The sequence below is a fragment of the Thunnus maccoyii genome, chromosome 6, assembly GCF_910596095.1.
Source record: "Thunnus maccoyii chromosome 6, fThuMac1.1, whole genome shotgun sequence".
Classification (NCBI taxonomy): Eukaryota; Metazoa; Chordata; class Actinopteri; order Scombriformes; family Scombridae; genus Thunnus; species Thunnus maccoyii.
The window spans coordinates 14,070,362-14,085,627 of record NC_056538.1 but is presented as its reverse complement, the minus strand read 5'-3'; the positions used below and the strand labels follow the sequence as shown (position 1 = coordinate 14,085,627).

Sequence of the window (15,266 nt, the reverse complement as noted above, 5' to 3'; positions counted from 1 at the left end):
TCAGCTTTCCAATGAGCACAGAGAAACTTTCTACTTTCAGCAGATGAAAGTGAAAACAGCCTTCTAGCGTCAAACTCTGCACATACATCATTCAGCACAGTGAAGCTCAAACATCCAACTGAAGGAACAAGAAGGAAAACACATTTCTTGACTGGAGGGGGACTTTAAAGAGTTGCAAGATCATGGGCCAATATTTTTACAGCTGGTTAGTGAATTTCAAATCCACCTCCATAACGTTACTAACATTCCTACATATCATGTAATACGTGTATGTACGCACATCTGTTTGCTTTGAAGAACAGCAGGCTTATTTTAAAGCGGCCGGGCTGATGAAAAGGTCTCAGTGGGTCATTTCTACATCATTTACGTACACATATTCTTCAACCCAGGTCAGTGTAGCTCTGAATCTGTTTATGGCATGTTAGATGAGTCAGGGCTGTTTTCAAGAAAGGGGTTAATGACCCTGGAGCAAAATTAAAGGTTTATAAATGACTGTAGACTGACCACAATTCATTTTATTTAAGCGTGATTATTGAAGAAAAAAGGTGGTGCTCTGTGAGATGTGTCTAAAATCAATAACCTGACCTTTCTTTCTATTAATGCTTTGCTCTTCATTACAAAGGTAAAGTGTTGCAGAGCTTTTAATTCAGACAAACTTGAATAACTTTGTGATCAGTTATAATTCATCACTCAGAAATAATCCAGCATCCTGCGGCACAGATTTGACATTGTTTTGCTGCAGCACTGAATCCGTCACACTAAATCCTCGAGCTCTTCATAAAACCTCCCACATAAAACCAACAAACCACAGCAGGTTACGACCACTGCAGTCCAACCAGCTTCTATTTCAGCTCTTGAAATGTTCTCAAGTCAACTCTTTGTCTTTTGAAAGTCAAAATATTACACAAACAGGAGAAGCATTGGCAAAGTGTTTATTGTAAATTGTTTCAAATGGACACAAAAAAAAAGACCATGTATGGAAAATATAACATTTGCGTATAAAAAGAACAGACTTTATGGAGACATTCAGAAGAGATGAGTTGGAGATGTGAAGATGCCCTCTGCTTTCTGCAACTACTGACTGTACACTGGACAAAAGCTTTTAAATTTCAGGAAAAAAACAACCTTGTAAAGTCTTCAAATTGACTTACAGAGCAGATGTAAGTTGAACATGACAATGGCAGGGAGAAAAGACTGTTTTTTTATAAATTATTTTATGCCCATATTTAAAAAGAAATTTAAGGAAACCACGGGAACAGACCTTAAAATCAATTTTTGTTCTTGCACTCTTCTCCTCAGTTTGGTAACATTAATGATATGAATTTGGCCTCAGTCCAACGTGTGACTGTCTTTATGCTCTTCAACTACTACCAGCGTGTCCTCGTGCATCTCATCCACATCCTAACAAGGACTGGTCTTATCGGAGGAAAATGTGCCAACATGGACAAAAAAACCCCAAAAACAAACAAACAAAAAAACAAATAAAGAACTTCCCTTATCAAAAAGCAGATAACATTTTTAATTAGTGACCGAGTGAATGAAAATTAAAGCCCAAAACATCTTCATACACAAATGAGCACGCTACCAGAGAGAGTACTGGCCCTTTTTAAAACTAGCAATGAAGTTGACATGCAAGCTTATTTTTTATAATAATAATAATAATAATAACAATAATAATAATAATAATAATAATAATGATAATAATAATAATAATAATAATTTTATAAATAGTTTAGATTCAGATTATTGTTGAAATTTGGTCCAGAGTAATCTAGTTGAACCCAATTCAACCGAAAACTTTCACACAGACAGAGTTCATCCAATGATCAATCTTTTAAAAAAAAAAAAATATCAATCACTTTACAGTTTTCTTTAGGCTCCGATCAGGCAGTTCATTCACTTACAGCCTGCATGTGAACAGAATCAGTGCCAGCTGCGGATCGGTGGAAATTTACAGACAACATTCACTTCAGTAACACTGCATTAGCTATCAACAAGTGGAGGTTTGGCAGCAACTACAACCACGTATGGTCAGTGAAGGTATCGCTTGGGGACAAAAGCGGCCAGCCTTGAAGAAGCTCTGAAGACAAGAACAAGGTATCGTACCAGTATAGCAACACATTAAAATCAGTGTTTAAAACAAACAAACAAACAAAAAAAAGATACAAAAACATTTTCCTAGAAAAATATATTGTTAAATATACAAGACATGCATGTTAGAAATATATGACGGACCAAAGACAAAACAAGTTATTTCCACGAGCAAAAAAAAATAAAAAATACACGGTTCACCCTGTATTATCAGCATTCAATGTTCAACTTTTGTTGCGAATATAAATTCAAGTTTCTTTTGTATCTTTTCAACACTTCATTGTTCAGATGGGCAGATGACGAAAATCATTAAAGGGGAAAAAAGTGGCAAAAAAATCCAACAAAAACAGGATTTAATAAAAAAATTGTTCATTAGTTCTGTCCAGCACAAAAATGATTTGTTGATTAATCGATGTGTCGAATATTATCATGTAAGTGTTTTAAGAATTTGGTTGCTTGTTTAAGTTTCATATCATTATAAATTGAATAGTTTTCACTTTCTTTCTCTTAAAAATAGGAAATTTTATGACATCACATTGGGCTCTGACAATTTGTGATATGCACTTGTAATTAATTTACATAAATAACTAAACACTAATAGAGTCATCAATAGGGTGATAATGCCATCAAATGAACACATCTTTTAACTTTTATACTAAACAGACTTTTGAAGTGCTTGACTGTTCTGGCAGTGGAGTGCATCGCCTAACAGCCGGGGAACAGTTAACGATATTTAACTCTTATCCACAGAGAGCCACATTTCAAACAAATTCTCTAAAACCATAAAGAACAACAGCTGAAGCTGTGAAGTGCTGCTCATTAAATTATTTTTTTTTTTAAAAAAGGAAAAAATGACAATGTGTTTGTTGGTTGCTGCGATTGTCGGGACTAATTTTAGGGGTGACGGGGCGTTAATTTATCATTCTGACTGACTACTCTCTGCATTTTCTGTATCTTTTCTAACATAAGCCACTACAGATATGTTGCAACACTTCTGCTCTCAACGTGACAGCACAGACCTGATGTATACCGTACCGATACGATTCACAATCACAGGGAAACACAACTCTACACCACAAACATGTGCTATCAGGATTCAAAACTAAAACGCATGCAGTCTGCTTGCCTTAAGTCACTAAAAAGTAAAGGATATATTAGCAAAAACCGTACACATGAACCAACCATTATTTATTTTTATTATATATATATATATATATATATATATATATATATGTATGTATATGTATATATGTATATATACACATATACATACATATATAATTTGTCTCCATTTTTAAAAGATTTGTATTCAAAATACATTAATTCTTTTTTTCAAGTCAAACCTATGAAATTGTCTTTGGTCAAGAAAAATATCTTAAAATCTACAGGCTATATAAATGTTATTGTACAGGAATGAAACATAAACGTACTGGAGATCATGTAACTGATCAAAAATGGGGAAGCTGATACCAAGTATCTAATCATTTCTCTCATTTGGAGTGCTCCAAATATTTAAAGTGCTTCTGCATTATTCCCTCAGCATTTAATGTGAAAGACACATCCATCAAAGTAAGGCAGGTCGGTTTTTTTTTCTACTTAACTCTGAAAATATATACATTTGTTCAGAAGAGGAAGGACACTACGAGAGTAGAGAAAGAGTGTATATAGTGTACACGGGCACAAATGGAGGACAGTCCTCCAGAAAGATGATGATTATCATTCAACTCTTAGGACAGATGTCAGAGCAAATCCTTAAAAAAAAAAAAAGATTGTGAGAGCATCATCACAGCTGTCGATATAAAACTGGGTGAATAAAAAAAATTAGCAGCCTATTCACACACCATCTAATGATGCCTTTTTCACACAGCTGTAAAAGAGGACATGAATTAAGACAAGGAAAGAGTCTCTTTAGAAGGTACCTAAAGGCAGAGGAGGGGAGGAGGTGGCGACAACGCCTAAGGGGTCGCTCGTTTCGAGGACCGAGTTCGTTGGACTTCCTGTTCTTAGGCTGTCACTGCTGTAGTGGACTCATGATGTCTGGAGGTCAGGGTGTATCGCTCGTACTTCTCCTGGACACACGGTGGGCGTCCTTTGCTGGAACAACTTCCGGGGCTCCTTCGGGACGCCCATCGGTGTGTCACTGTGGTGCTCTTTGTGGTGTACTGCCACCTGCTGGCATGGCTGTCTCAGGCCACACCTGCTTGCCCTGGTTAGGAGGTTTTCCCCACGATGGGGTTGTCCCTGAAACAGAAACAATAACAAAAGATGAGTGAGTTTTTCTTTCTGTGCGGAGGCGCAGCTGTGTGTGGGTGAAGTCTAACAATCCACACTTACAGGCTGCCGTACTGCGCTGTGGTGTCGCTCCTGATGTTGTGCTGCCTCTGAAGCTCCTCCATGATGTTTCGGAGCTGTTTGAGTGTCTGAAAGGTCTCTTTGGGTTCCTGAATGGTGAACTTGGAGTACTCCTCCTGCTCTCGCTGAGGGCCCTGGTACACTGCCATACTGGCACATGCATCTAAGGAGCGGACACACATCAGTAGACAGTTTGAGTCTTTATGATTGAGGTCATGTGACTGACTTTGACAGCCAAGAATAATACATTTTCTGCTGCACTGTCCTACTAAAACTAAGAGCTAAGAGACCTACATCAAATCAAAATCGTCAAATCAAAACTGAAAGTCAGCATTTCAACCTCACAGTCATTGTTTAAATTCTAATCCATCATGCTGGAGTAAAGCCAAAACAACACTTCATGTCTATTTCACAATTTGGACTTAGATAAGTTGAAACATCTCTGTATGAATCATTATAGAGGTTATGACCTCTAATAATGATGTAATGCTCCAGGAAGCCACAAGTGGTTTGGGCCAGTTTTTGTGACATTTGACAACAAGTGTAATCAATAAATCTCTCCTTCTAATAAACAGACCCAACATTTCATGAGGAGACACTGACCCTCCATGTTCTGGAGCTTGGTGTCGTTTGAAGAGAGGAGGGAGAATATTCTCTCAGTTTCCCGATCGCAGTCTATGTCCAGCTGCAGGTTGGCCAGCATGGTGCTGAAACAAGAGAGAACAAAACAAAATGTATAAAATGTGTTTGGTAGGAGTGAGTAGCAGAGAGAGGAGGATAATATTTCCATCTGTAAAACGAAAACACAAATCCAACTGAGCTTTTCTATGAACTCTGTGTGTTAAAAAATATAAGAAAATACACATAATGATTAAAAAAAAATAGAGCTGAACAGCTTAATGAAAGAGACATGGCAGTTTGGAGATCATAACATGTGATTCAGGTGCGACTGCCAGTTTCTTAGCATCCTCTAACCTGCAGATATAAGACATAACGCACGTTTTTATACAGATTTGCGATTTTGTAGAATATTTAGTGGCGATCAAACAGCTACAGAAATAATAAAGGTTGCGTTAAACTAAAATAAATCAGCTTTTTTATTACAAGAAAAAGAATTTGCTAACATACAGTACATTTTGATTAAACAGTCATGGGAACTACATTTGGAAAACTTCATTCAAAACTAAGTTTTTTTGTAATTTCCTTAAAAACAAGACATGCAGAGATGAAAACGAAGACTGAAAACATCAGAAACACCTCTCTCCAAAGTAGTGAGGGTCTGCAGGGCATTTTCTATTATTTTTCTGCCTTAGTTCGTAATTGCATTTAAACAATTATCACATGAAGATACGTTTAGTGCCTAAAGTTTAAGGCAACATGAAGAGCGTTGTGCGGCGGACATAAAACAGCCCACCTAGGTTTTGTGTTATGAGCTGTTGTGTATTTGTTGTTTCACACAGTTTCCTTCTTGTGTGTTCTGGGGTCGGCTCTCTCTAAACAACATCACTGTTTTCAGCTGAATTTACCACCAGTGGCACACTTTCAAAACAGCGGTGAGCAACTTTATGAAGTGTTTATTGGGATCGGCAACATATGTCCCACAAAACAGCAGCGAGAATATTTAATAGATCGTGTATTTCTTGTCTTGTTGGTGGTGATGATGACGATGAGGGGAAAGACTCACGTTGTGCAGGGCTTACAGCCTGGTGCGTTGTTACTCTGGCTTTTGCAGCACTGCCAGGCTCCGCTGGTGTAATTGGATGGGTGGAAAGTAGCGAGACGTCCCTCGTTACAGCGACTGACCTGGCTCAGGACCTCCAACCACTCGCTGGCTTCTACACAGTTTCCTGCTTGCACGTACAGTGGTTTCTCAGAGTGGATCACCTGAAACATCTGACATGACAGAACCAGCAGTTCTTAGATGAACGACCTGAGCTTAATTTCGTTTTTCAAGATGATCTCCAGGAAATTTTGCTTCTTCATGCCTTAAAAATGCTGATGTCAAAATTAAGACTCACATTCATTTAATACACTGTCAACAAATGCTCCAGAGACAATGGATACAATATTTCATCATTTGTTTATCTTAGCTTGAGGAACTGGTGGTGGGATTTAAGTTTCCGTTACAAGGGGGCCACACTTTCAGGAGTGATGACTATATGTCTCAGGCTTACATTTTTGCGGTTAAAGGCACTTTCATCCAGTTTCTCCACTGCCTGGATATTTTTGACATTGATGACGCAGAGGGCCTCTTTCCCTAAAAAGAAGAAATCATTCTGTTAAGTTTGTGTCAAGACTAATACAAAGTGACAGTCTGGAGTATTAGCAACCTATATTTTAGGCTTTTTGTTTATGTTAAAACAATGAGATCTTGTAAAATTAGATTATTTAAGAAGAGGGTGTAAGTGAACAATTGTCTTTTTTGAAATAATAGCACTTTTTCTCTGTTGTGATCTACATTTTGAAATTGCCTCCCATGACAGATGCTAAGGCTGGTAATATGCCGCACATTGACAGATTTGGTGTGTTATCTCAGGTAAAATGGGATGTTAAGAACCCAAAGAAAGCACTGCATCTTCCTTCACTCACAGCAGTGTGCACAAATGTCAAAATACACACAAAAGTTACATTCGTCGCCATCCAAGACAGCAGATATGACACAATCAACAACATTTCTACAGATTAGACAATATGCACACTGCAGCTCCACTCATGTGAAGGGTCTAGTATCAGAGGTGGCTGACAACAAACTGAGACTATAGATCCATAATCTGTAATTCATGATTAGTAGGTTTTTATAAATTAAACATATTGTTTGCATGTGAGTTTAATTACAGTTGCTGCTCTAACCTTGCAAAAACAATTCAACCCAACTTTGATGGAGAAGTCAATTTTCGATAGTGACTTAAATCTCTCCACGACAAAAACAATTACTCTAATTTATCACTACATCTTTTCATTCCCGACACGCTATGCTACAGCCTCAACCTCTCAATCCTCGACCATTTCTTTAAATCTGTTGAGAAGATAGCATTCACTCCGTTCCCCTCCCCTTTAAAATGCGATAAAAACTCATCATCCCACATAATTAACAACCCATCAGTTAAGGCAAGTTTAACACATACTTAACCGTCTTGTGACCCTACTTCATTCTATTTCTGTGCCTGAACAGCCCATAAATCTATTAAGTCACATGTGCAGGCAGAGAAGGAATTCTACTATCTGCTTTTAATGTTACACATATATCTACAGGTAGGATAATATAGTTTCCTTTCCGGCAATTTAACACAGACAAAATTTTAAAAAACAATTTAATTCACATAGAGATGCATATATATATGTACATATTGATGGAATACTCACAAATTTATTTCATCTATAAGTGACTGAAATAAAATAATAGTAAAATAAAGAACAGGAAAGTTTAATATTGTCAATTTCTCTTACTTTAATAAACAAGAGTTTCAGTTAAACCTGCTATGAATAAAACTGGAAAAGGCCGTATTTTGGCGCCATCTGCTGGTTTTTATCAAGAACGACACTGTGACAGACAGACATGCATGCAGCACACTATATGTTACTACAAGTTCTGGATGAAAAATATATTTGGTGTAAGATGATAGAGGGTGGTCTCACCTTTATGTTTGTGGTAGGAGAGCTCTCTGTTGGTCACTCGCAGCCATCTCTTCTTAAAGTTTTTCTTGCCGAGGCGTTTTCTCCCCTGGCCACGTTTCTGTACTTCCCTATCACAGCGAAACACCAACAAGAGGATTCAAAACTGACACGTTTTACTGGAGGTAAGCAAATAAACAGTTTCAGTTACATTTAATTATTTTAAGCGTTTGTTTCACTGAAACTGTCCACCTCGACAATTTATTACACTGGAACAAAATTGATCTGGAACAGTTTATTACACCTTTATGGTCATTTTTATAGTCTGGTGCAAGATTTAACTTGATTCTTTTATTGTCGATCCATGTCTGAATTGAACGTGTGTTATGGGATTTTTTAAGATCACACAAGGATTTAAAGTCTGGCCACTCTTTTCTTTGTGTGTGTGTCTCCAAAGTCGCCAAAACAAAAGTGAAATACTAAATCACTGCTGCAGTACTTCAATGCTTCATCTTCACTCTGATGGATAATAAAGCTCAAGGCAACTGTCCAGGCTGCATAAGTTGTTTTTCATATTATGCAACAATGAATGTCTTCTTCTGAAGAGAGAAAAATGGGCCCAATCCAGTATTTCCCAAATATTCACAAACAATACTACAACTAAACAAACTCTTCTGTGGATGAAGCTGTAGTTTTACTGGTGAAATGTCTGTAAATGAAAACATAACACTTCAGTCGCTGCTTCCTAAGTAAAGCTTCCTATTGAGCAAACATTGTAACGATTTCATTTTAAAGCTTCCTGTAGTGTTTGTCAGCGCTGTCAGCGACTGCAACTCACTGGAGCAATAATTGCAGAAGGTCGACATACAGATAAGCATGTTTTCCTAAAACATTGCTTCAATTTTGTAAGGAAGAGTGACAAAAGAAGAAGCAGCCACAAGGAGCTGATTTGATGAATTTGATTGATTGATTTGATTTGATGGTGAATGAAGCTTGCAACAGTTTGGAAATATGAAAACTCCTAACATCTCACCAAAATCAGCATCACTTTAACTGTGCTGTTTCTGTTGCATGGAAAAGCAGCAGTGCTATGCCTGCATCACTCTTTTATTATGAAGAATGGTGTTTCTGGCTAAATACACTCCACTGATGTTGCGTTTCATTTTTTGTTCTGAGTGTGGGTTGAAGTTCAGTGTGATGGGAGGAGTCCTGAGAGTATCAAAGCCAGCCCCGAGCGTAGCTCCACACAAAAAAACATTACTCTTAATCTTATATCTCCTTTCCTACGGATTCTGGCAGGGTTCATAATGAACACTCACCCCTCCTTGAGAACCACGGCGTCCTCCAACCCGCTGGACCCTTTGGAGACGTTAGAAGATATCTCATCAAGAAACTGGAAACAGAGTAGACAAACAAGAATACCAGAGCTAACAATTAGAAATGAGAAAAAACAAAAAACATTCTATAAATGTTTGAGAACAATAAAAAATATACCTGTTTAACTTTTTCAATACACTTATCTTCTTGGAATGATTTGAAGAAGTCATACATGTAGGTTTCTTTGAAACTAGACTGAACGGAGAGAAAATAAAGACTTTAAATCAACATGTGACTGATTAAAAAAAGGCTGCATTTTATTGTATTTTTGATTAACAAAGAGTGGCACTCAATGTTTTATGACAGTTGCACATATACTACAGTACATCTAACACTGTTCAGTGTTCTCAGGCCAGAATAAAGTCTTCTTAATGTCGCACAAATGCCTTCATTAAGGAATCATGATTGAACTGAAAGAGTGATGCACCCGTCTTTCCTTCTTTGCTTTAACAGGCTAAAGTCAGAACTTCTCATTGCTACATAACTACCGTTCATCTTACCAGTTTTTTTGACAAACTACCCCAGCTGCCAAGTGTCTGGATGGTTTTTGAGATGAGTGTGAGTGTGCGGGAAATCTCAGGATCCTAGAACAAAAGAAAATGTAAAATGACAACATTGTGTAAGAAATATGTGAATTCAGTTTGTATTCATTGAACGGTCAGCTGTGGTGCCACGGTCATGCACTTACAGGATGATGGGAACGCAGTTGGAAGGAGTGTGGAGAAAGAACGGCGACAGCAAAGAACCGCAGGAACACAAAGCTGCTGACAGCTGAGTACTGAACATGAGGGTCAGCTGTGGAGAGAAAGAACATGTAAGAACGGATTCTGGCTTTACTAAACAAGCTATATCGATCAATAAAATCTTGATGACTTTTAAACTATCATCATTTTATTATGATTATGTCTTGCTTGTAAACAAATGGAGAAGTGAGAAATAAGCTACTGTAAGATCATATTTAATTATCTCTAACTTATTTTTAAGTTAGGCAGGTAAGTGACGGTGGATGCAAGCGGGGCAGAGGAAAAGGTCAGTAGTAAGTTGTCAGTCTGGCAGTAAATGTACAGTACAGACTACAGTGTGTCAGTTAATAAATGCTAAAAAGTCACGTCTGTTGTTTCCCCAAATGCTGGAAAAGTAAAGGGGGTTAGCTCCAAAGTTAGCAACAATGGGCCAGCATAACCCAAAGACACAAAACAGAGAAATAGAGAACAGAGAAATGTGTGACTGCCGAGTTTACTATGCACTCTGTCCCTAACACCGGCTGTCCTGGATAACCAGTATCACGAAGCTGGTTATCAACTCGTTCAGTCAACTCCTATACAGCTACGAGCACGTTCATGTGAAACGGGGTTGTTAATTACGAATGACATCATCAGAACCATGAATGAAGTACTTCATATGATATGAGATGAAACTGTGATACCAAGTATCTGCGGAAAAATACTGTTTTAGGGACAGAAAAAAGTCATATTCAACAAAGTGAAATATAACGAGCCTGTAATCATACAACAGAATAAGAAAATGTAGAAACACTAGAAATACTTTCCATATATTAAAAGTAGGCTAATAAGGATTAAAATACATGTAGGTATTATTATATATGAGTTAAGTATAGAGTGAGTATTTTTTTGCTATTTAGTTGGATGATGAAGAAACCATTCTGAATATGTCACATAAAAAAACTTCAATGTAATGCCAGACTTTTTCTGTTACCGAAGCAAAGAGTGGAAAAGTAGTTAATGACTGATGAGGTCTATCTGACTGAAATGTGGCATTTGTGTGGGTTATTTTTCTAATAAAAGACGATCTTTCGTGTTTATTTCCAGTCACCATCACACAGGAGTCTCATGTTATTCTGAGCTGCAGTAATGGAATCAGAGTGTAAAATCATCCACACTGTCAGCTGTCACTCCGGGGAGAAAATTAACTTAAACAATTAAAACGCAGCTAAAATCAACATTATGCTCCTTTATTGTAAACTCAGGACTTTTGTCCATGTCGGGATCCTGTAGGAATGATGACTCTTTACTTCCAGTGATCTGATTGGTCAGTGGTCGGGGTGTTGACAGGTTGAGATCCGATACTCTGAAGTTGACCTGCTCCGGAGCAGGTTAGCGGTTCATCATAAGTTACCATGGTGATTTATCCCAATTAAAAGTGAGTCAGCTTTATGATACCGGAAAACCTGAGTAAAGCCCAAAGAGAGCAAACCTAATAATCTTGCTTCATGATACAGGCCCCTGATCTTCTCATATTAAAATATGCACATGTCTTTTGCAAGGCTGGTTTCTTTTAGATGTCTGACAAGCAATTCCTGTGACCAAGTAACTACAAAGATGCCACAGTAGCCTCTTATACAAGCTCAAGCACGTACCTGGGAAGCGTTTGCAGGCCAAGTGTCTCAGTGACCTGAAGACATCACACATTAGTGGGGGACAGCTGGCACTGGACTGGGTGATGGAGGAGAAGACTTTCTGCACATAAACCTGAAGATTCTCCTATAGAGGGAACGCAAACATGCACATATGATACAGAGGAAAACAAACCAATGTCTTGAAAAGGTAAAAAAGCCCATCAGAGTCTGTAAGCATTTACCTTGTTGACCTCCACATTGTCCCCTTCCTTTAGTTTAATGGGGTCAATCTCACATGTTTTGTTGGATTCACAAATCTATAAACAGATTAAAAAACACAAGAAAGCAAACAATTAGAGCCAGACGTAATCTGTTAATGTGAAATCAATGTTTGTGTGTATTTTAGGTTTATCTGAAGGACAACACGAGATCATTGCTTTTTTGTCCTTGACATGTCAAAGAACTCAAATTAGTTTTTAAAAAGGTCATGTAACCAATAATATAAAGTCACACATATAATAATAAAAAGATGTGCTTGATTTGCTATTGCTTAAAACATTACAATTACTATTCATACAAGCTATTGGGAGGAAATTCAAAATATATCTGCTTGTTTGCAAAGACAGTCAGCTATTCAAGTGGAGTTTTCCATATTAACCTCAGTGATTCATGTTAATTCTGGCATCTATACTGGAAATGTGAATATGTGTTTCCTTGTTGCTCATACCTCATCTATTACAGGCTTCAGGGTAACAGCCAGGTAGTTCTTTCCCACAATCTTCATCATGTCATCAATGCAGCGCGTTGCCAGTGAGTTGCCACGGAATATAGTGTTAGCCTCCCTGTACGGACACAGCAGTATTTCACTAATTTGATTTTCCCTGTATTACTGAACATTTCTTGACAGAGTAGTTCTGGTTTAGATTAGATGAGAACATTCAAAGAACAACCCAGTTTTGAAGGGGACAAAAATTGAAGTATGTTATTCAAATTTCCTTTGTAAATGCTTGTAATTGCCTTCTGGTTTAAATTTGACTTTGGTTATGTTATCATAGCCAATGGGAATGATGGCAGGAACTACAAAAATAACACAAAGAAGGAACTTAACTTCAAGGCTATGAGAAGTAACAATTTGGCAACGACTTTTACTCGTCTACCTACACACCGCTCTGTATCTGTAGTGTAGGCATGTGGGATTACTCACTGAGTGTTGTCCAGCTCTAGCGCCGCCACAGCAGAGACAAAAGGCACAAAACGATTGTGGTGGAGCAGCAGTCGAACCATGGGCAGAACAGCCTCATATCGCTCTCTGCAGATGTCCCCCAAGATGTGTGCTGCTGACGCCGAGATGGGCTGATGGTGGCGATAAAAAAGAGAGTGCGGAAGGTGAGTGAGTGAAAAGGGGAAATAACACAGATTGACTGTACTGAGGAGAGTAGGAGAGAAGGAAGTAATGGAGAAATAACACAATGTGTAACTAATGAATTCCATGATAATATCTAAAAACTTTCTATAAGAATATGACTGAGGTGTTTTAGGTTCACACAAAGAAAAGCTACATTAACATTATTATCTATAGAGAGTATTGTGCTCAAAGGCGTCGGTGCACGTCGGCACAGATTCTGCAAGTCTGTGATTTTTTAAAATTCTTTTTTGAAAATTTCTGTCTGTCTTAGGATTTACTGTAATTCTAGCAATTGCCCAACCTTCACATCTGGGGATTTGAGCAGCAGGTTGCAGAGTGGTGTGTAGTAGGCAGATGGCAGCACCGTGTCTTCTATGTAGGTCAGCTTCAAACGCAACGATCCTAAGTCATCAGACTTGGACTTGCTGCCGTTGCCTTTAGGTTGGAGGAGATACCTTTAAGACCACAGGAAGACAGACTTTTTGTTAGTGAGCTGTGACGGGAGGAAAAAAAAACACAATGCAGTGCAATACCATGATTAACCAAACTGCTAAGAAATGGTGATTCTGATAGACCACGACCCTGGACTACTGCTGTCTGCACCACTATCAACACTAATCACAACTAGAGCAATAAACACCACAACATACTGTATATCAAATTAGACACAGATAACATAATGAACCAAATAACTTTAAGTGTGCTGCTGCTTTAAAGAAACAGAGACTGATGGGACAGTCGCTCCTGCTGACCTGAAACCAGCTGCTCAGCACAACAGAAACCAACTGTACCAACTATTACCAGCTAAAAAGACAGCTGAAGAAAAAAATGGAGAGAATTAAAGCTTGCTAAACTTCATTGGACTGAAAAGGAGGCAGATATCCTGAACCTGGTGTGAATACAGGAAAGGATGTGCAAACAAAATCAAAAAAAATCACCTTATAAAGGCAATGAACACGAGTAATACTGCAGTATAGACAGCAATATGTAAGCTACAGACTTTATGGAAACACAGTGGCTTGTATGCTTGGTCTTCTAACTGGAACAATTGTGCTTTTGGGGAAAAAAAAATGCATTTGAGGCTCATATGGAGCAATGTTTTAATCGACAGGCATAATGACTTGATTTTTACAAAAAAAGCCAAAACCAAACAGTACATACCCAGAAGATCAGCTGTGTCCAAATATCTGACTATTAAAGATACAGTAAAACATCTTTTAAAGAGGATTTGTAACTGTAGCAACTGTTGCTCTGAAAGCAGCTCAAACATCTCGTAAAGGGGGTTTCTAAGTGCTACTAAACAAAGCTAATGCCTTCCTGTATATACTATATAAATCAGACAACTGTCTTTGCCATCTGCTCCTTATTTTTTCCAGTCGTTTAACAATTCTGGTGGAATGAGTAACTTCCACTTCAATTTAAAGCATATGTTAAGAGACAGTTAAGAGAACATTGCTCATATTTCTGCTGCATGCACGTCCTCCCAAAAGCCAACAGGTGGAGCTAAAGACAAACTGATTAAGCAAAGAGTTGAACTGCAGTGTTTCTAAAGCTGCAGCTACGCACTGAAGGTTTGTCTTTAAGCTGCTTGATCTGTAATCCTGGCACACAAAGTCGCTTCTGTCAAGAAGTCAACAGATCACCTGCTCTGATTTTATGAAGCTTGATTTTCATGTGTGCAGCATGGACTATTTCCAGCATAAACATAGGACATGAGGTACTGCCACCATGCAAAAAGCCACCCACGCACTCGACTCACAGCCCTCATGTACTAACAGATTGCTATCTGGCATAATCCCATATCACCTACACTGACGCAAAGCTGGGAGACACACACACACACACACACATTCAGTGGAAAAACCACCGAACACTGAGAAATCTAGGAAGATTTTCAAATCACCGTCTAAAAGGTTTGAAAATCTTAGAAGTACAAGTTTTCCCGACAGATATACAGGAAAGAAATCCTGGACAGAAAGACAAAGCACCTCCTAAGTGTAAAGATTTGATCTAGTTAAGAGGAAGGTGACCGAGCCATGTCGTCACAATGACAGTGTCTGGCTTGGTTTTGTT

The 15,266-nt window shown here is 38.2% G+C and overlaps 1 protein-coding gene across 1 annotated transcript in view; it reads right to left on the bottom strand.

Moving 5' to 3' along the window:
* Positions 1-3,380: 3,380 nt before the first annotated feature.
* rasa2 (RAS p21 protein activator 2) overlaps positions 3,381-15,266 on the bottom strand; it is a 28,537-nt gene continuing 16,651 nt past the window's right edge. The window contains exons 10-24 of the mRNA XM_042414622.1: positions 13,495-13,648; positions 12,993-13,141; positions 12,516-12,630; positions 12,031-12,105; positions 11,810-11,933; positions 10,121-10,227; positions 9,933-10,016; positions 9,550-9,627; positions 9,375-9,448; positions 8,080-8,186; positions 6,618-6,700; positions 6,128-6,336; positions 5,047-5,150; positions 4,426-4,606; positions 3,381-4,332 (exon numbers count right to left, since the gene is read on the bottom strand). Coding sequence (XP_042270556.1) covers positions 4,302-4,332; positions 4,426-4,606; positions 5,047-5,150; positions 6,128-6,336; positions 6,618-6,700; positions 8,080-8,186; positions 9,375-9,448; positions 9,550-9,627; positions 9,933-10,016; positions 10,121-10,227; positions 11,810-11,933; positions 12,031-12,105; positions 12,516-12,630; positions 12,993-13,141; positions 13,495-13,648 — 1,675 coding nt within the window. The 3' untranslated portion in view covers positions 3,381-4,301. The remainder of the gene's footprint in view (positions 4,333-4,425; positions 4,607-5,046; positions 5,151-6,127; positions 6,337-6,617; positions 6,701-8,079; positions 8,187-9,374; positions 9,449-9,549; positions 9,628-9,932; positions 10,017-10,120; positions 10,228-11,809; positions 11,934-12,030; positions 12,106-12,515; positions 12,631-12,992; positions 13,142-13,494; positions 13,649-15,266) is intronic.